We start from the raw sequence: 22,284 nt of genomic DNA on the forward strand, positions 1-22,284 counted from the left end.
TGTTGAAATACGACTTACAGAGGATAAACTACAGAGGAAGCACAGACAAACAACTCTCTTTATCTTATATGTTCTTCATAGTTTCTCAATTCACATGCTCTCTCCTGGGATGCTTCCTCTGCTTTGACAGTTTCCCCCTTATTCTCCCAGCTCCCCTTCATTTCCTTTTTACTCACAAACATATCTTGCAGCTATTCTGTGTCTGCAAGTGTTTGAGGACTTCAAGATCTGTTATGGAGCAGGAAAGACAAGACCTCCATCCCGAGAGAGCTTAAGTAACAGCAAACTGGACAGAGCATAAAAAAAAAAAACTCAAGTAAGGTCACTTCAGCAATGCTACAGGCTGCCACAGACATAACCCAACCTAATGCTAATATCTCCAAGGTGATATCATCACCTGTATTGTGGTGGACGTGACAGAAGATAGTGGATTTTAGTTTGGAAAAAAAAAAACAAAAAACAAAAAACAAACAAACAAAAAAAGCAGTCTTACTTGGGATACCCAGGAAGAATTCTGGGAGAAGATGGATCCGAGTGTAGTGAAGAGGAAGAGGAGCAGAGAACTATGCCTACAGGGAGTGGCTGATCATGCTGCACCTACCAGATGGTAATGACCTGAGAGTCTGAGTTCTGCAGGAAGAAAACACAGGAGTTTAAAGCTTTACTGGGCTGAGGGGACAATTAGCAATTTGTTCAATGCTATTAGAACACTTAGGGTGCATTTAGCAGAAAATAACGCAGCTGGGAAGCTGATCTGAAAACCATGAGCATATTGCAGATTGTCTTAGAAATCTCTGCATGTTTGACTTCAGCAACAAAGTGGCTAGGGCCATTCCTGAAATAGAGGGGCACAGTTTGGAGGGAAATTTAGAAGTTTGCTTTTCCAGTGAGAAAGTTTTAGAGGTATTAGATCACCACATGGAGATTTCAAGGAGATAGTTACTGCCTGGATAAAACGGTTCCTTTCCATGATAGCAATTTGCTGAGTTTCTCAGAGGGAAACACTGAAGAAAATATGGTTAAAGGTTTTATACTGAACACAATGCATAAAAATTACTCAGTACTTTTGGAGCTTTACAGATTGATTCATCATGAATCGTTGCACAAAATAGATGTGAAACATGAACCAGAATTTATGAGGAAGTTCATGCTATTTCCTTCTTAATACTGCTTTTAGAGATGCATTATAAACAACCAACACCATTCATCCTACACCGTATTTATTCACCAATTCAAAGGAAGTAAAGTTAGAATTTTTATGCGCAGGCACATAGTGATATACTATTCAGTCACTGAGCAGAATTAAGTCCTGCTGTTTGAAGCAGCATAGATGGTAAATATATATAATATATAAATATATAACATATGTATTTATATATAATATATAATATATAAATATATAATATTTATAATATATATAAATAAATAATATATATATTCTATGCACACACACACTGAATATCTAAATATAATATATATTAAATTCTATGCACACACACTGCATATTATTCATCTATTAAATGGGATGAAGTCCTGTCATTTACAGAAATACAGATGGAACATAACTTAAGTGAAATAAATCAATAAGAGAAAGACAAGTTCTGTGTGTTCTCCTGTCTGGATAGTAAAAAAGTCTATTACACAGATTTAGAGGTCATTCTAGAGGCTGGGGAGGGAAGAGGAAAATAAAGAACTGATGGACAATGCCACCCAAAAGACAAAAGGAAGAACACAATCTAGCATTCTGTACCACACAGGGGTGAATGTAGTTTATACCAATTTACTGTGCATCATAAAATAACAAGAGAAGTGTTTAACGGTTCCCAACCTAAAATATTAATTATCTTAAACATTTTATACATGTATTTAATTATGTTGCACCCTTTAAATATTTGCAGCAGTATGAATCAGTCTGAACAAAGTTTTATTTATGTGTAAAGTAAGACTTTAAAGCGGTCTGGATCCAGAACAATCCCCTTAAAAAGTGGCATTAGTAGTTGTTATTAATATTGCTACAGAAAAAAATGGCTATCAAGGGTGTAGTTTGAAGTATAAGACTGGTCATTAGTCTTTCTCACCTACTGCTACTTTTCTCTGTTTGCAGATCATGTACTTTAGCTCTCTGTTCCCTTACGTGGTACTTGTATGCTTCCTAATCAGATCTCTCCTTTTAAACGGCTCAGTCGATGGCATCCGACACATGTTCACTCCTAAGGTATCGATCTTATTTTCCATGACACTTATTATAAAAATGTCAGCATATCTATATTTAAGGCCTGTTTTTTCCTAACATAAATATATTAGATTTCTAAATTAGAGTATGTTAACCATCCACTTTTCTGTATTCTCAAATAGGTCCATATCCACTTTTTTAAAACCTACTATTCTGGTTCTTGAGGAAGATTGTCATTATTTAAATGAGAAAATGCTCTCCTTATGAAATAGCTTAAGGTTTTAAACTGATAAATTTGAGACATTTTGACCTGCATTTACTCATTACCCTCTACCTGAGTGGTTCATATCTGTCTTGCATCAGTGATTATCTGAAACATCACAACAGTATCTTTCCATTAGAAGAACTAATGGAAATACTAATCTTCTGAGGGTCTGCGTGTTAGATAATCTAAAATCCAGAGATTATAGGGTATGAGCCTACTATTTCCTAGAAAATATGATCTCATAAAAAATTAATGTTTTCTTGAGAATGTTTTGCCCCCTTTGGGGTGATAGTTACAATGGTAAACTTGGGAATTTTTATAGACTCATACATATTTCAGGAAAATTTCTATTGGCTTCATAGAGAGTTTGAAAATTATACTGCTGTTCTGTTAAATAGATCTAAACATACTGCTGTGCACCTCGACTCTGATTGTTCATAAAGGGCTTGTGGAATTAATCATGCCTTGTTATTTTTAAACAACAGAGAACAGAAATAGGTTTCGGTGTGCATGTGTTTTGTGATTCACCAAATTAGTGGATCGGCTCACCATTAACTTGTTAAGATTCTGGTAGGGAGGTCATAAGATGCAGTTAAGATAGTTCAGACACTGGAGGTTATGTGAAGGACAAGTGTGCAGCTAGGGTGGTCCTTTAAGCAGGGGCAGGAGGGATTAGCTTCTGTGGAATTTTTTGTCAGCTGCCTTGTTCAGAGGTAAAAGGAGCTGTGTTCTTTGCATGTCTGGTTCTGAGTTTGTATTCATTTTGTAGGAGCAAAAATGCTGACGTGGGCGTCTGGTTTTCTTCTGTAGTTCAAAAGTGCTCTTTAATATTTGGTGCCATTTAGAACTTTCAATGAAACACCGCTGGAGAATCATAATTGTGGCCTCGTTAGAATTAATATCCACTTCAAGCCTCACATACTTAATAACTAAAGCTATTTATATTCAGAGCGTTGAAGAAATTGTTTCCTGAGTTCAATGCAACTAATTCTTCTGGGTAAACTTCTGGAAACTACTCTCTAAGCTTGCCGCTGGTTGTTACACAGTGTAGTTGTGAAGTTTTATTTTTGTACGTAGTTTAGAACTGATACAGACATTTAAGTGGATCTAGCATTTAAAATTTCAGCATAAATCAACGTTTTTTCTTTGGGGTTAGGGATCCACATTAAAATGTTAGTTTCTTTCATTTTCTTTTCTTTTCTTCTTCTTCTTCTTTTGTCTTCTTCTTCTTTGTTTCAGCTTACTTTCCAGTTACCATTGATAAAATGGTGTTAGTTTATCCAGGGAAATGGTTTCCAATCTGTGGGTCACTACCTCTTTGACAAAAATCTCCAAAAAATATTTACATTATGATTCATAAAAGTAGCAAAACTTACAATTACGAAGTAGCAACACAAATAATTTTATGACGGAAGCTCACCACAGTATGAAGGATTGCATGAAGGGTCACAGAATTAGGAAGGTGAAAGAACCGCTGCTCTAAGGTGTTGACATAAAAATTTTGATAATTGTAAACTTAGTCTTAGTTGGTTTGCTTTCAGACAGGGTGTAGATAGTCCCTAAAAGTCTCGACCTTAGTTCAGGCTGGCCTCAAACCGGTGGCAGCCCTCTTATTTCAGCCTTCGGGTGCTGGGATAGCGGGCATGAGCTACCACACTCAGTTATACGTTACCGGTTACTTTTAATTTACGTTGTTTATGTAGGGAAGAAAGTGCCTAAGCACACAGAATACTCTGAAACAGCAAGTGGAAATTCAGTTCTGAATTTGGAAACAAGAGCAATGAAGTCTTAGAAATGGCTCTTTCCTGCCATCTAGTGGTAATGTTGTGACAGACAGTTGACTGTATTCGCAGCTGAGCGCAAAGGTACCGAGCAGTAAAGTAGGCATATTCCACAAACTGTATGTGCATATTAGCTTATTGCTAAAATATGGGTATAATCATTATGTGTGATAATAATTTATAAAATATTAAAAAGAAATAAAGATGCAATGCTAATCGAAGCACTGCATTCCAATATCTGAGGAAAAGTGGGAGTTTCAGAGGGCACACATGTGACTATTTCTGCCTCTGACCTGTTGTGTAATGTTGGGCTAGGTTTTCATCCTTTGAAAGGCTCAAATAATAGTTTTAACAACTACGTGGGGCCCTGTGAATATTAAACTAGAAAAGTCATGCAAAGCACTTATCTGTGTTTGCCTCGTACAGTTTGCACACACCATCAATATTAGACACTTGGAATTTGTCTGATACTGTGGGGATATTTCTATTGACAAAGTTGAATCCACAGAAGCATGATTTATCTCGCTTGCTCTTTTGTTAAATTACTTAGTGGTGGCATCACCGTCTGACACTTGACAGTACTTGCACTGTTAGGACTCCCCCCTGCCCTTTGACATTACCCTCAATAAAGACAATTTGACCTTAATGTTAGAAAGAAAAACAAGTACCAAGTAAGCATTTTTTTATGCCTGAAAATGAACCTAAATGTTTATTGAAAGATTTGATTTTTTTTAAGTAAGGCACCACTCTCTGAAACATGTTTACACATTCAGAGCAGTAATGACACAATAGATGTTCTTCTATTTTCCAAGAAATGGCCCTCGGGAAACTTCAAAGTGAATGACTAATACCGGTGGAAAGGTGTACTGGCAGCCTCGCCCCACCAGTTTTACACCGGTTAGCTCCGTCGTCATCAGGTTTCAAGCAGAAAACGCCAAACTCAAAAGGATTGGGGTGGGACGTAGTTATTTCATCTGTGCTGGTCATTTATTTATTATGCTTTGGAAAAGAAAAAGAAAGATATGTAATGGGGAATTATCAAAGACTAGTAATTTCTTTGTCATATTATCCCGTGATGACTTACCTGAAAACACTGAAAAGTTCCTTTACAATTAGGAAATCTCCATGTCCAGACTTGATAGTATCTCCTGTTACTTTCTTAGCTGCTATCTTAGAAAAAAAAATAGTTATTTATTCATAAGGGATAATTTATTTAATTATTTTAAATAATATTTGGGTTCACATATAATTTATCCAGATTAAAATCATCTAATTCCATATGACCAAAATGCACAGAACTAGTAATTTCTTACTGCTTCTGTTCTCTTTGATTTCAAACAGATTGAAATGATGCTGGAGCCCAAGGTTTGGAGAGAGGCAGCCACTCAGGTCTTCTTTGCCTTAGGTCTGGGATTTGGTGGAGTCATTGCCTTTTCAAGCTACAACAAGAGAGACAACAACTGCCACTTTGATGCTGTCCTCGTGTCCTTCATCAATTTTTTCACGTCTGTTCTGGCAACACTGGTGGTGTTTGCAGTTCTGGGTTTCAAAGCCAATATCATAAATGAAAAATGCATTTCACAGTATGGATAATGAATTTCCATTAGTTTTTCATGGCATGATTCTCTGTGAAATAGGAATCAAAGAACCTGAATGCTCATTCTCAATCTGTTCTATTTTTTTTTTTTTTTTTCAGAAATTCTGAGATGATCTTGCAATTTCTGAAAATGGGAAACATTAGTCGGGATGTCATTCCCCATCACATTAACCTCTCAGCTGTCACTGCAGAAGATTATCATTTAGTTTATGACATCATTCAGAAAGTGAAGGAAGAAGAGTTTGCCGCTCTTCATATCAACTCCTGTCAAATTGAGGATGAGCTAAATAAAGTTAGTAGGCCATGTCTGAGCAGTCAGGCAATTGCCATTCAGTTAAAGTATGCATCATCCAAAACTCTTCTGCAGGAAAGTAGGTTGCAAAATGCCTGGGGATACATCTTTAAATTCATAGATAATTCTTTTCTGGATAGAATATGTTTATTTACAAAGGTTTTCTTTATTTTAGAAAGCAGTCTCGTTGATTGAGTCTTAGCATAAATAAACCAGTATCCTTTCCAGAATGAGGACTAATCTGATATATATTTTGCTATAAAATTTAGTGCAGAATTTGAATTTTGAGTCCTGAGTTTTTGATGAATAAAAAAAAATAATTTTTGTCTTTTGACAGTACAATTAAACATTTTTATTATGTATTTTTGTAGACTCTTAATTTATATTATATTAATGAACAAGGAATTGGAGAAAAGTAATAAATATTCTTCTGTTGGTTGCTATTGTCTGCTCATATTATCAGAAAGGAAGGTAGAAATTGCTCATTAATCACTTTCAGTAAGAAAGTTAACTATGCCTAGAACTCAACATAAAGATCTCATGCTAGCAACTATGGCTGAAGTCATAAATGGCTGAAGCCATAAATGGTTATAATAACCTCAAATTCTAAAAGAAAATACAATTTCTAGCTTTTAGTAATTGAAAAAAATCTGATACCTGCTGCAGGTAGGTTAATAATGGGATGTTTCACTGTGTATAGGGAAGGGTATGCCTGTGAGTCACTCTCCTATGTGGGCATGTAGAGAGGCTGCAGGTTGTCATAGGTCTTCACTCATCACTTTGCTACCTTGTTACTTGAGAGTGTGTCTCTCAGAGACCTGGAACTTAACACTGTGATCTAGAGGGATGTGCTTGTCATGTCTGTGTAAGCCACCAAACCCTCACCCCTGTGCTGCAGTTACAGACGCATAGCAACAGATTTTACTTAAACATGGGTGCTGAGGATCTGTAGTAAGATCCTCATATTTGCATAGCCAACATTTCACCTACTGACCCACGGCCTCATTTTTTTTTTTCATTTAAATTTTACTTTTAGTTTTGTCCCGTGGATGGATACCCAATGCACACAGTACTAAGTTACATAAGAAAATTTTTGTTTGGGAGTTTTATTTCTCCCATACATACTCTTCTTCAAAATTCTTCCTACATTTTATTCCCCCAGGCAATGTTGCCTATACTTTCATGTACATGAAACTTCACATACATACATTCATATACATATACATATATCATCCATCCATCCGTGCATACATAGATACATACACACATATATGTGTGTGTGTGTGCTAGAAAACAACAAAATAAGAAGAATCAAACCACTGAATCAATAAATGGGCTACTTTTTTCCCTAATCACACAAACACACACACACACACACACACACAATTTAGGAATCACAAATGAGAGAAAACATGAAAGATCAGTCCTTTTGAAATTGACTGAATCTCTTTTACATGATTATCTCCGGCTATACACACTTTTCCGGAAATGATGTGACTTTTATGTTTATGGCTAAAACAATTCCATCATACACACACACACACACACACACACACATATATATCACATCATATCTGTTATTCCCCTGTTGCTGAAATCTAAGTTAGTTCCATAACTACAATAACTAATGTGCAATTATATCTGTGTCATGTTGTTTTGGAGTTCTTTGAGTGAATATCAGGAATGATATAACTGTATTTTATGCTATGGCTATTTGTAGTTTGAGGGAAAACTTCATAGCAGTTTACACAAGATTGGACCAGTTAACATTCTTATCTGTAGTGTGTAAGCTTTCCCTTTCCCCACAGTCTCACAGGTCTTTAATTAATTAATTGTTGCATTTCTTTTTTTTAATATTTTCTTTATTACACTTTATTCATGAGCTATAGCCTTGTCCCTCATCTCTTCCCCATCTCACCCTCTTCTCATTCCCTCTTCTCCCCTTATGTCCCTCCCCTAGTCCACTGATAGGGGAGGTCCTACTCCCCTACTGTCTAACTCTAGCCTATCAGGTCTCACCAGGACTGTCTAGATCCTCTTTCTCTGAGGCCTGTTTGGGCCACCTCACTAGCGGGTGTCAAAGAGACAGCCCCTGCTCTCCTTACTAGAGAACCCCTATGGAGACTGAGCTAATACAGGCTACATCTGAGCCGGAGGTCTAGATCTTCTCGATGCATAGTCTTTGGTTGATTAATCAGTGGCTGCAGGACCCACTGAGCCCAGAATTTTTGACTCTGCTGGTCTCCTTGTGGAGCTCCCCTCCAGGTCTTCTTTTTTTTAAATTTTTATTTTTTAATATTAGTTACAGTTTGTTAACTTTGTATCCCTGCTGTATCCCACTACCTCTTTCCCTCCCAATCCCACTCTCTCACCCTCATCTTCTCCCTGCCCCTTTCCAAGTCCACTGATAAGGGAGAACCTCCTCCCCTTCCATTTGATACTGGTTTATCAGGTGTTTTCAGGACTGGCTGCAAAGTCCTCCTCTGTGGCCTAGCAAGGCTGCTTATCTTGGGGGGTGGGGGGAGGCCAAAGAGCCTACCATCGACTTCATGTCAGAAACAGTCCCTGTTCCCCTCATTAGTGTACCCACTTGGATACTGAGCTACCAAGGGCTACATCTGAGGAGGGGCTCTAGGTTGTATCCATACATGCATGGTCCTTGTTTGGAGAAACAGTCTCATAAAAGACTTTTCTTTTCTAAGATGGTTAACTATGTTGAGCCCTTTGCATATGGTCAGTTTAACTTCATCTTTTGAGAAATATCAGCTCATTTTATTAGCCTGTTTATTTATTTAGTTGTTTGTTGTTATCCAGTAGCTAAAGTTCTTTGTTTACTGTGGGTATTAATCATCTGTCAAGTTGCACAGCTAGCAGACTTCGTCTCATCTGCATGCTGTATATTCACTTGAATGTTTCTTTTGTTGTACAGAATTATTTTAATTTCATGATATCTAATATTTCATTTGTGGGCATTAATTTTATCTTCAAATGAACTCCTAGTTTTGTAAATGTGTTTGTATATGCCCGTAATTTGTTGTTTTTTTCATAATTTTTTCTCTAACAGATTTAGTGATTATGAGAATTATAATTAACCCATTTTTTAATATTAGAATATAGGAGTACTAGTTTTAGATAAGAAAAATGATGCAATACATTGCTATAGAAAAATGTGGGAACTGGCATTTAAAAAAATCATTGATAATATGTTTTTCTCTTGTAAAATATAATCTGAGCACAGTTTCCCCACTGTCCCTTCCTCCCAGCTGCTCCCCACCTCACTTCTACCCCAGATTCATACTCCTTCCAGTTTCCCCTTCAGAAAAGACCAGGCCTCGGAGAGACAACAACCAAACAAGACAAAAGAAGACACAATAAGTCAAGGCAATATCCTTCATATTGAAAATGGCAAAGGCAACCCAATAGGAGGAAAAGATGTGTTTTCACAAAATACATTCTGATCACATTTTCCCCTCCCTGAGATCCTTCCACTTCCTCTCCATTTCCACATCCACCCAACTCTATGCCTTTTCATTCTCTTTCTAATTAGAGAACAAAATAAAAAACAAATTAACAAGCAGACAAAAAACCCTAAGCAAACAGACCAAAATATGTTTCTTGCTGTTTTTTCTTTAAAATTTCTTTGAAATGAATTTTATAAATATTGAAAATTGACTCTGTACCCATTTTTAATTGTATTATTTGATTTTTTGCTTTTAAACTTCTTTAGTTCTTTATATATTCTGGATATTAGCCCTCTGTCAGATAAAGGGTTGGTGAAGATCCTTTCCCATTCTGTAGGCTGTCGTTTTGTTCTGATGACTGTGTCCTTTGCTTTACAGAAGCTTTTCATTTTCATGAGGTCCCATTTATTGATTGTTGATTTTAGAGCCTGTGCTGTTGGTGTTCTATGTATCCTATGCCAATGAGGTCAAGGCTCTTCCCCACTTTTTCTTCTAACAGATGTAGTGTGTCTAGTTTTATGTTGATGTCTTTGATCTAGTTGGACTTTAGTTTTGTGCAGGGTGATAAGTATGGATCTATTTGTATTTTTCTACATGTAGACATCCAGTTAGACCAGCACCATTTGTTGAAAAAACACTATCTTTTTTCCATTGAATGGTTTTGGTTTCTTTGTCAAAAATCAAGTATCAAGGTGTGTGGGTTTACTTTTGGGTATTTGATTAGATTCAATTGATCCACCATTCTGTTTCTATGGCAGTACCATGTCTTTATTAGTGTTCTTCCATAGTACAGCATGAGATCAGAGACAGAGATACCTCCAGAAGATATTTTACTGCAGAGTATTATTTTAGATATTCTGGGTTTTCTGTTTTTCCATATGAAATTGAGAATTGTTCTTTCAAAGTCTGCAAAAAATTGTGTTGGTATTTTGATGGGAATTGCATTAAATCTGTAAAGACCTGGAGAGGGGCAGGAGTGCCACAAGGAGACCAACAGAGCCAAAAATCCTGGGTCCAGAGATGCTTTCAGAGACAGATATTCCAACCAAGAATCATGCATGGAGAGTACCTAGACCCTCTGTTCAGATGAAGCCTATAAGCTGCTCAGTTTCCAAGTTGGTTTCCTAGTAAGGGGACCAGGGACTGTATCTGACATGAACTCAGTGACTGGCTCTTTGATCACCTCCTCCTGGGGGGTGCAGCCTTGCCAGGCCACAGAGGAAGATAATGCCACCAGCCTTGATGAGATCTGATAGGCTAGTGTCAGACTGGATGGGAGGATGTCCTTCCCTAAGCTAGGGAAAGGGCACAGGGGGAGAAGAGGGATAGTGGTTGGGCCTAGGAAAAGACAAGGGGGCTACTGTAAGAATATAAAGTGAATAAATTATATTAATTAATTAACTAATTAAAAATAAAAATATTGAAAATTGACTTTCTATAATTCAATAATTCCTTCTTCTGGAAGTCTTTTATTTTAAAAAGCTTATTTTTTACATTATCTGCTTTCTTTATTCTAGTTAACTAAGCTATTTCATAGGCCAGAAATACTTGCATACATATTCTGTTCTGTTCTTATTACAATAAATCAGTATTTATATTCATATTCACAGTCCTTAACACTATTAAAAATATCATATATTTAATATTACACTACATTATTCCAAGATCTTTGAAAAAATAAACAATACTGTATAGTTGTACATTATTTTTAGCAACTCTGAACTATATTTCATTCTTGGGATTACTCACTATTATCCATCTGGGTTCTGGAAATAGGACCATGATTTATAAAACAAAAGCATATGTTAGTGTATTTCTTTGTAGTAGCTCTGACCATTACTTAGTGACTTTTTTACCTTCACTGATGAATAGAAGTATCTCATTCTCTTGTTCTTGGTTAATGTTCCTCTTTTCTGTGTTCTGCAGGCTGTACAGGGCACTGGGTTGGCTTTCATTGCCTTTACAGAAGCCATGACACATTTCCCTGCATCTCCCTTCTGGTCAGTGATGTTTTTCCTCATGCTGATAAATCTCGGGCTTGGCAGCATGTTTGGAACCATTGAAGGGATCATCACTCCTATTGTGGACACGTTCAAAGTGAGGAAGGAAGTCCTCACTGGTGAGATTTCAGTTTTGACTTTCAACATGAACTGTATCTCATTTATGTTGGTGAGAAGTTAAAGGTTGTAATTAGACTGTGTTATCTCTCGGATTTTGTTACTATCAAAATATTATATTATAATCATTATATTATATAGTATATATTATATATAATATAATGATTATAATATAATATATTATATAATATAATATATTATATAGTATATATTATATATAATATAATGATTATAATATAATATATTATATAATATAATGATTATAATAATATATATAATAACACACTAATACTAAGTATAATTATGTTAGTGTATTAGTTTTTACAAAACAAGGATATACTTAATAAAAGCTACATTTACATATTTATCTTTTACAAAAGTAGTTTTTATTTCTGTTCTGTGTTGGTTACTCATCAATTTCTGTTCAGGGCAACTTATAGGAGAAAATACTTACTTGTGGTTTACATTTTCAGAGGGTTAGAGACTCTAAGGTAGCAGGTAGTTGGAGCAGCAATTGAGAACTCCCATCTGGATCCTCAAAGAGGAAGTAGAGAAAGCTATGCCTGCTTCTTTTATTTTCACTCATCTATGTTAAACTGGGATTGAGACATATAATATAGTCATTATTTACTTATCTTAACTGCCAAGAAGCCTATTATAATAGCTTTAAAGTATGGGGGGAAACACACAGATTACAAATGTATCTACAACTTGTTCTAGGAACAGCAAGTGTCCCTAAGTTTATGAATCTATTTCTTAGGTGTTAAACAGAACAAATAGCTTTTCCTAGTTGTTGCTTGGATAATCAGAATGCTCAGCCCTATAATCATCACTTTTCTTTGCACACTCAAGATGTTCAGGCAAGATAAATATGCAAATATGGGTTAATAGTGAAAATTTTTCTGTTATGCTATAATGATAATCATATGTCAATTAAATGTGAGTTTAAGTTTGATAATCTCATTAGAAGCCACACTAGACACATTATTAAATAAAACTTGCATAGGGATTTCAAAACTACAAAAGTTTATTAAATGTAGTTATCACCTAGGACAGTGCTGCCTGGAAGGTCACTTTTCTATTAATGATAGAAACAGTGTGAATAGAAATTTTTAAATTTTTCATACAATTCTTCTCTCCTATTATTTGCACTTGGTAGGTAGGATTCCACAGAATTAAGGATATGAGCTATGTATTATTAAGTTTAGTAGAGGTTAACCCTGTGTAACCTAACTACCAACATGTAATTTTCCGTAGAATCAAAGAAGCTATTGCCTACAACAAATTATAAAAGTTGAAAAACATTGTTTGAATGTAGTCATTTATAATGAAGGAAAGACTGGGCTTTGGCTAGAGGCTAATTTATTTACTTATTTATTTTCTTTAGTTATCTGTTGCCTCCTGGCATTTTGTATTGGCCTGATATTTGTGCAGCGCTCTGGAAATTACTTTGTTACAATGTTTGATGATTATTCTGCTACTTTGCCTCTGCTAATTGTGGTCATCTTGGAGAATATTGCTGTGAGCTTTGTTTACGGCATAGATAAGTAAGTATACTAAATTGCATTCAGTTATTTTTCAGCTTTGTTTTGAGAAGTTCGATCAATATTTCATTTCAAAGCGAAGAGCCAGGAAAATGGACTAATCTTCATAGTCAAATATTTCACAGGCTTTTTGTTGATTCAATAGTTTACTGAGGTCTACTACCCCAGTGCATGAGGGCTGAAAATTACAATGTTAAGTTTGCCTAGAATTCCAAGCATTTTTTTAATTAATATGAAAGACTAACATCCACAATTGATAAGCACTTGATACGTTCTAACATCCTTAGGTTTCTTTGGCTTGTTATTGCTGCCCACATTTCATGTATGAAAAAAATAATAAGAGAAACAGGAAGCACCTTATTCATTTAAAGCCTGAACAACTGCATAACTGTGATTCACAGATTTCCCCACTTTTTCTAAAGCTTATGCTTTAGTTATTTTGCTGAATTTTTATGAGATGGCAACAGAGAGAGGGAGAGACAGAGAGAGACAGACAGAAAGAGACAGAGAGAAAAAGACTGAGCAAGACAGAGAGACAGAAAGAGATATAAAGAAAAAGAGAGTGTAAGTTAATGGTTTATAGTATCAGAAAGATTTGGGAAAATTGTTCTATTTTGAGATACATACAAACTTCATGTGTAATTAACTAAATTTTCTATATGTTTAAATCTCAGTTGCACACTTTTTATGTGTAAAGCCTGTGAGATTGATATGAAATAAAAAAGAAAGTTCACCTCAGTGGATAAGAGATCTTTGAAGTATTTATTCAGTAGAAATCATTTTAAAATTTAAATTCATTGCCTTCACCTGACACACAGATTGAGTGATGAGAGTCTTGTGTAAAGTGCAGTCTGCATAAAGACTAGAGTTTTCTTTTGTAATATGAATAATATTATTGGTACTGAGTGAGTGCTTTCACAAAGTTGAGAGTGTCTTACTATTGTTGTCCAAAGCTAAAAGCTAGGAAGAATAGGAAATTGCATTTACTAATCATGTTTCATGAAGAATAAGCGGCAATATAAATATTAGAAGTAAATAAAGTCTTATGCTTTAATTGTGGGTGAAAATATCTGTGTCATGAAAATTAATGGGATAAGGGACTGGGGAGATTGTTAGTAAATAAAGCACTTACAGCTAGCATGAATACTGGAGTTCAGATTCTTATAACCCATATAAAAGATGTCAGTTGGGTATAGTGGCCTGCTTATCTTTCCACAAAGGAAACAGAGATAGAAATTGCTAGTAAGTTGGCTAGCCAAAAGGTAACATTAAAAAAAAAAAACAACAAAAAACCTGTCTGACTAAATGATTGAGAAAGTCATGCAGTGTCAACCTTTGCACTACACAAACACATACACAAACACACGCACAGATATATGTAAACATACATACATTCCATGCCTACTTATATGCACATCAAAAAGGAAATGAAAAGTATGGTAGTAATGAGATATCCTTATACACTTACCAGAAAGGACAACATTTATAACACCAACAACACAACACAATGGTGAGACTGTAGGTTAAAAGGAACCCTCTTTTGTTGCCAATGGAGGGATGAAAGAGTTCAACTACTTCAGAATACAGCTTTATAACCTGTGATAAAAATGAAGATATTTTCATCATACGACATGTCAGATGCATAGTTTGATATTTACTAAAAGTAGTTGACAATATATTCCAGAATTATGTACAGGAATATTTATAGCAGTTTTACTCACAATGGTCAAATTTTGGAACAGTCAGGATGCTGTTCAGCAGATGAATGGGTAAATTCATCTGGAGAATCAAATAATGTTCAGTGCTAGGTAAATTTCTACCAAGCCATGAAAATAATGTTAGAAATATAAATGTGTATTGCTAAGAGACAGAAGCCATATTTGATAATGCTGCATCCTGTTGGAAGTCAACTTATTACCGTCTATTTATACAGTATCCAGATCAGTGTTTGACAAGTGTTGAGGATAATGAAAGATGTATAGGTTGAGCCCGAGGGGTATTTAGAACAGATATTATAATAATGGATATATGTTGTTGTGGTTTTGTCCAAAGTTATAGAAAGCATGACACCAGTGAATCCTTATAATGAGTTATCAGCAACAGATGATATGGTATGTCAATAAGGTTTCATTATTTCAAACACATATACAACTTTAGTATAGGATGTCTATAATGGAGGATATGATTTATGAGTTGGGGTCAGGAATATATCTGATTCATCCTCTTCTCGATAATTTTGTTATGAACTTAAATTTGTTCTAAAAATTAAATATATGTGAGGAAATATTCTCTAGTGGCTAAAATTTACACACCATTCAGATGGCAAACTGTTCCTTTCTATGTAGGAAGATACAGTGTTCTAACTGTGCAGCTAGAATATTGGTTAAGATCTTCATTCCAAATCCACATCTCTTGATGTGTTAACACATAGACACTGACCCCTAACCTTCATTGTAATAGAATCTGATCTGTTATCAGACTTCTCTCTCAATCAATAAGTTACCAATTTGGATTTACATTTAAATAGTTCATTATTTGCAGAAGGCTTGCTAGAGAATATATTTTTTTCTACTTCATAGCCAATAGTAACAACAGGAAGAAAAGTAACACTGACAATAGCTGCATTTGCTGAATACCTATTGTGCGTGAAATAATATATTCTGCATATGCAATTTATAATTATAACAGTAATATCTCAAGGCAGATACATTATTTTTTGAAATGCCAAAGTAAAGTTCAGAGAAAGAAAGATGAATATTAAGAGATAGCAGAATTGTCACTTGAAGTAACATATGTTGATTTCAAACGTCACATTTTACTTTAGGATTTGGTATAAACTTTTCAAACAGGAATTTTTCTATTTAATTATTTCTTTCACATCATGGAGTAGCTTTGAACGTTTCCTGTTTGCCTCCAATGATTTTATGATCTTATTAGCTCAGTAACCTCATGTACTTTTACCAGAATCTCCACTAATACAGTTGGAAGTTCATAGACAAATAATATTAGGTAGCCTAAATCTAGCGTTTTGAAATAGCAAATAGTTTAGCACGGAAGAGGAATATATTGAAGCATAGCATCACAGTAAATATTAGTAAATATGAAAACAAATGTGAAAAGGAGTATTCTAAGAAAATGGGAATGGTGGCAGCGTAGTTATTGGTTGTTTGAGTTTTTGCTTTGTTTGTTTTGCTTTTTATCTCTTCATTGGCAATAATACAGTTTTTGGCAAGAAGATGCCTCCATGAAAGACAGCTTCATGAAAGGTTAAGGATAAGCCACCTTCAACCTCAAGAACTCTGTGGTGTCACACATGTGAGCAGAACAGCAGAGAACATGCCGCCAGGTTTATGGCACCTTCTTTAGTATCTTTAATTCATTGCATCAAAGGGTACCATGCTCTTCCGAAGACATGGCCAAGTGTCAAATGAATTTCCCAGATACTTTTGCTTGGTGCAAGGACTACAGAGAGTTCAAACCACAGAAAGAACATTAGTGAGAGAATGAACCAGTTTCTGAAAAAAAAAGAAACAAACCAGTGTTCCGTTCTAAAATTAAACTCTAATCTGAAAAGAAAATAGCAGGAGAAGATTAATTTAGATGTAGTCAGGGACAGCAGAAAAAGAAAGCACAGATAAATGAGAGGAGCAGAGATCATAGGTCTGAGCCATTACAAGGCCAGTCCTTGATCATTTGCAAATATGTAAGTGTCTTAATTCTTTTCTCCTGAAAATTCAGAAAAGTAAATTTTATTTAAGTGTAGTGAAGTCTTAAGTAAAACAAATCCTTTCAAAAGAAAGAAAACAAGGGAATGAGATACACAGCAAAGAAACAAAAGTAAAAATATTTCACAAGATACTGAAGTAAAGTTTTAGAACTGATAAATACATCAAAAGGGTGGAACTGTGTAATAGTTTAAACCTTCAAAAATATGACAAAGGAAAAGACTTAAAAGCAGCAGTGTTGGAACTCAGGAAATAACTGTATAAAATGTAAATATGTTACATATGAGGCTTAAAATAAAAGGAACATAAAAGAAAGCACAGTAATTAATTATATGAGAATAGAAAATATTTTTATTATTTATTTATTTAACAAAATCAATTAAAAATTGTGAATGGTTTAGGAAAGAAAATGGGGCAGAAGTTAAGGAAGGAAGTATATATATGCATGTATGTATATGATGTATATATATACATGCATATATATACATATACATATATGTGTGTGTGTGTTTCAGAGCAAGTTATATGTATAGCAGACCAAACACAAAAAAACTATGCTGAAGAAATTGACCTGAAGTAAGTGATTGTTGAAAGAACATGCAGAATTCTTTAAAACAACATGTAATAGGCAATACTACATCTCTAAGTTATTAGTACAAGAATAAAAATATTGAGCATCATACCAAAACTTTGTTCAGACAAAGCAATATCATTTCTAATAGAAAAAAATAACTGTTTGTCAATATATTTTTCAATTATTTCTTAGCTGGGTATGTTTATAACCAAGGAAAAAGTATGGATATAACCTAAAACCTTTGCTTGGACGAAGCTCGTGGTAGCTCAATAACCAATTGGTTTCCCATAGTAAGGGGAACAGGGACTATTTCTGACAGGAACTCAATGGCAGGCTCTTTGACCTCCCCCCCCAAAGGGAGGAGCAGTCCTGCTAGGCCACAGAGGAGGACTTTGCAGCCAGCCCTGAAGATACCTGATAAAACAGGGCCAGAGGAAAAGGAAGGAGGTCCTCCCCAATCTGTGGACTTGGAAAGGGGCACGGACAAGCTGAGGGAGGGAGGGTGGGTTTGGGAGGGAATAAAGGAGTGGGATACAGAGTTAATAAAATGTAACTAATAATAATAAACAATAAAAAGAAAAACAAAAACTATTTCTCAACATAGATAAACTGACATTCAAGTGTAGCAGTTGTCAACAATTACACTTGTGAAAAATCATAGGAAAAATTATTACGATCTCACTGAAGAAACTACCAGTGATCTGGAGTTAGATTCCTAGAAAGTCTGTGAGAAACATCACTGCAAAGCTGTGGGTGGTGAGCAAATTCCCTGTCACTTATCTATCTTGATACTCTTCATTTCATTACATTTTTACTTCTATGTGTAGAGCACATACTACAGTGAACTCAGGGGACCAGGGGACCATTTTCAAAGATGGAAACTCTTTTTCCACTGTGTGGTTCCTGGAGATCTCATTCCTGTCATCAGGCTTGGTGACCAGCATCTTACAGACTTTGTCATCTTGGTGGCCCCAAGACTCATTCTTAGCTAAATAAAAAGGTTGACTATTTTGCAGTGGCTCAGTGCTGTTACAGTGTTAGGCTGAGTCTCTTTCCCTGTAAATGACGCCACAATAGTCAGACAAATTTTCCCAAATTAGATTTAGGTCTAATCAATCAAGAATCTGCTGCTATGGTTAATTTGTGAGTAGTAAGGAATCAAATGCCTCTGTGAACAAGACAATGTTGATGGACCTAGGTAATTGCCTCTAAGAAACTATGGTCCTTGGAAAACACAAAATGTAGGAGAGGAACTTGAATAATAAGATTGGACTCAAGAGACAGGTGAATGAGTTACAAAATGGGAACACTGCTTCAATTATGACACTACTGAACAAAAACGATGAGATTTCCCAGAACTATAAACACCACTTCAATAATTTGTCAAGGGCTTCACTAAACACAATGATAATAGCTTTATTTTATTTTGTAAGTAAATATGTAATGCACAAGTCATTGTGAATTTTTGTGTTTGTATTTAGGCATATATGTGAAGGTGAGCATGTCTGTCCATGTGCTTGTGGAGGCCAGAGGTTAACACTGAGTTCTCCTGTTCTAACCTTCTTATTGTTATGTCAGCTACACTGGCTGGCAAGGAAGCCCCTGGAATTTGTTAATATTCATTTCCCCAGAGCTGAAGATGAGATGCAAACTCATTGCCTTGGCTTTTTAAGTGGGAGTTGGAATCTGAACTTGATTTAATGGTAGACATTTGGTCCACAGAGCCATCCCTCTCTTCCTTGAAGATGTGGTCCATTAAAGAAAACATACCAAAGTGTTTAAATCTAGATTTCTGTTAAGTTATTAAGTCAATGTACTAAAATGTAAGGACAATTAAATATTGTTTTTACACCCAGGTTTATAGAAGACCTAACCGATATGTTAGGCTTTGCTCCAAGCAAATACTACTATTACATGTGGAAGTACATTTCTCCTTTAATGCTACTGACTTTGCTAATAGCTAGCATTGTGAACATGGGATTAAGTCCTCCTGGCTACAATGCATGGATCGAGGAGAAGGTAAAACACAAATTACAGATTATTTTGGAGTGAAAATTTTACAAAGGTTTTATTTGCTTCAGAGCATTTTTTTTTTTTTTGCTTTGGACTGTGTTGCTCCAGTATGGGGATATGAAGATTTATGCTATGTACCTCTCACAGCCCCAATGTTCATACATTGTAAACTTCTTTAGCAACTGAGACTCATTAGGCTCCTATTTATTCAACCAAATCTCTTCATCTTGTCATTGAAGAACAGTGGCTGCATGGCCTTTGACACTAGGAAACATAAAAACCTCCAGAAATATTTGTTTTTTTCTGTAGAAATTCATTACATCTCAGCTACTTAAACACTTATAACACATATTAGTGATTGAGACATCCTTTAAAGAAATACTGAAAAGATGTCTTTTTACAATTGTCTTCTATAAGCAGTAGCTACGGAAGGTCTGTTTTCAAGCAGCTCTATCCACACTGGATCTATGTGAGATCTGTGTTACTTGTTATAGACAGCGCACTTGCTTTACCTAGTCCATGGTCAATAATTCTACATAATAATAACAAATTAACAATGTAAACACAGACCAGCCTGACATCTGTATCAAAACCTTTGGGACCAGATGTGCATCAAAACCCAGGTTTTTAGATTTCTGAAAGATAGTATGGTAGACATAGCTGGTAGTAACAGAATACCCCAAAACTTAGTGACTGAGAGTTTTGCTAAATTATTGTCAATTCTTTGGGGGTTTCTTAGGTTAACAGATGCATATGCATTTGGGTTATCGGGTTAGGGAGTTGAATATCTTGCTCTGTTTCTCTCTTTCTCTCTCTCTCTCTCTCTGTGTGTGTGTGTGTCTGTCTGTCAATCGGTCTTTTCTCCCTCTTCCTCTCTCTCTCTTTCTATCATTCTTAGGTTCTCTCAAGTTTTCATGGGTCCAGGGCAGAATTCTAACCAAAATATAAGTGATTGGACTTTATAATCATTGAATTTGCTGAATGTCACTTCCATTATTTATTGTCAGTCAGAGCACACCACCTGTCATGATTATCCTAGCGTTTGATATATAAACCCAAGACCAATGTAACTTTCCTAAGAGCACATAGAGTGATGGCTGACGTTCATTTTTCTCCCGGCTTTACCAGGCATCAGAAGAATTTCTGAGCTACCCACTGTGGGGGATGGTTGTCTGTTTCTCTCTGATGGCTCTTGCAATACTTCCTGTCCCAGTTGTTTTCATCATTCGTCGCTGCAACCTCATAGACGATAGTTCTGGTAATTTGGCCTCTGTGACGTATAAGAGAGGAAGAGTCCTGAAAGAGCCTGTAAACTTAGAAGGAGATGACGCAAGCCTCATTCATGGAAAGATACCCAGCGAAATGTCATCTCCAAGTTTTGGTAAAAATATTTACCGAAAACAAAGTGGTTCCCCGACTCTGGACACCGCTCCTAATGGACGCTATGGGATTGGGTATTTGATGGCAGACATGCCGGATATGCCGGAGTCTGACTTGTAGCTGGGATAAAAGCCGAGATTAAGCTTGGTTCATTATTGGTAATGAACAGTGGTTCTACCATGAGAAGCATTGGGTTTCACTTATCAAAAGTGATCTCAGGTGTCCATGGCTGCGATCTTTAATCCCCACAATTTAAGACAGTTCAAGAACAGCAATCCTCAGTTTACATTTGCACAGAAATGGATGCAGACAAAGCTTACAGTGACTGGGGTCATATTTTGCCAGTATTTTTAAAAAAGCACTTTTGACATATTTTCAAGTATTTCTATCTCTTCAAAAACAAACAAACAAAAATAAACAAACAGGTGTTACCTCAGTTTCTAATAATTTCTGAATTTAATATTATCGGCAATTTTAAAAATCCCTATACCTTACATTTTATAATTTTGCCTTCAGAATAAGTCCCAGGATCACCACAAAAAGGTGTGTGAGCCGGTGCCTCTCAGCACATTTCCATGAATAAGTTCTGTATATAGTCTGTACTTATTTTGGTAGCCTTGAAACCTTCTTAGGCACTTAGCTGAAGAAAACTGCAAAGTATTTTCTTATATGATAGCTGTATAGAGCAATAGTATCAAAGAGCAAGAAGGCACTAATCCTGGATGAAGAGGTTAAGATGTGACTGAGGATCACACGTGATGGCTGAATGTTTTGTGTAAAATAGGTGTGTGAAAATGATCTAAGTGAGCCACTCCACACTCTCAAGAATTATGCAGACTGCATTTTTCTTATGCCGTGTGCCTAAAAACCTACTTAATATTTATTGTGGTTTTGAGATCACTTATAGTATATTTATATAATATACTTGCAATGTATAGAGATGAGTATCAGGACTCTTAAGTGCTGATTTGAAAACTTGAAGCAAGATAGCATTTGATTTCATATATTTCTGTTTTGCTTCATTTTTTGCAAACATAAATCCTTTTTTAAGTGATTGTTAAAACTGTATGGCATTACATTTTAACCTACAAATAAACAAAGTTTAAACAATGGTGTTTGCTTCCTTCATTGATTTTTCTTGACTCACCTGAACTGGATTGTCCCTTACAACCTGTGAGCTACACTGTCTTCCATTTCAGCCAGTACTAATGCATTTTGTAATAATCTTCACATTCCAAGTGAGATTAAAAATGTCCCAGAGCTGAGACTACTTCATAGACAAATCCACAATAGAGTTTAATGATTGAATGTTGCTTTAATGTAGCCTCAAAATGTGAAAATATTCATATAGGCTTTAGCAAT

The 22,284-nt window shown here is 35.6% G+C and overlaps 1 protein-coding gene across 2 annotated transcripts in view; it reads left to right on the forward strand.

The window, feature by feature from the left end:
* Nucleotides 1–21,958, forward strand: part of Slc6a15 (solute carrier family 6 member 15) — a 34,131-nt gene extending 12,173 nt beyond the window's left edge. Inside the window, exons 5-11 of one of the 2 annotated variants that reach the window (XM_055627970.1) lie at nt 2,105–2,215; nt 5,561–5,802; nt 5,916–6,108; nt 11,496–11,688; nt 13,074–13,233; nt 19,386–19,548; nt 20,671–21,958. In XM_055627970.1, the coding sequence (XP_055483945.1) occupies nt 2,105–2,215; nt 5,561–5,802; nt 5,916–6,108; nt 11,496–11,688; nt 13,074–13,233; nt 19,386–19,548; nt 20,671–21,042 (1,434 nt within the window). In that variant the 3' untranslated portion in view covers nt 21,043–21,958. The remainder of the gene's footprint in view (nt 1–2,104; nt 2,216–5,560; nt 5,803–5,915; nt 6,109–11,495; nt 11,689–13,073; nt 13,234–19,385; nt 19,549–20,670) is intronic. The other variant, XM_055627971.1, reaches the window with a different exon arrangement.
* Nucleotides 21,959–22,284: the final 326 nt, after the last annotated feature.

This window comes from Psammomys obesus, unplaced genomic scaffold (genome assembly GCF_907164565.1).
Source record: "Psammomys obesus unplaced genomic scaffold, mPsaObe1.curated_primary_1811, whole genome shotgun sequence".
Lineage (NCBI taxonomy): Eukaryota > Metazoa > Chordata > Mammalia > Rodentia > Muridae > Psammomys > Psammomys obesus.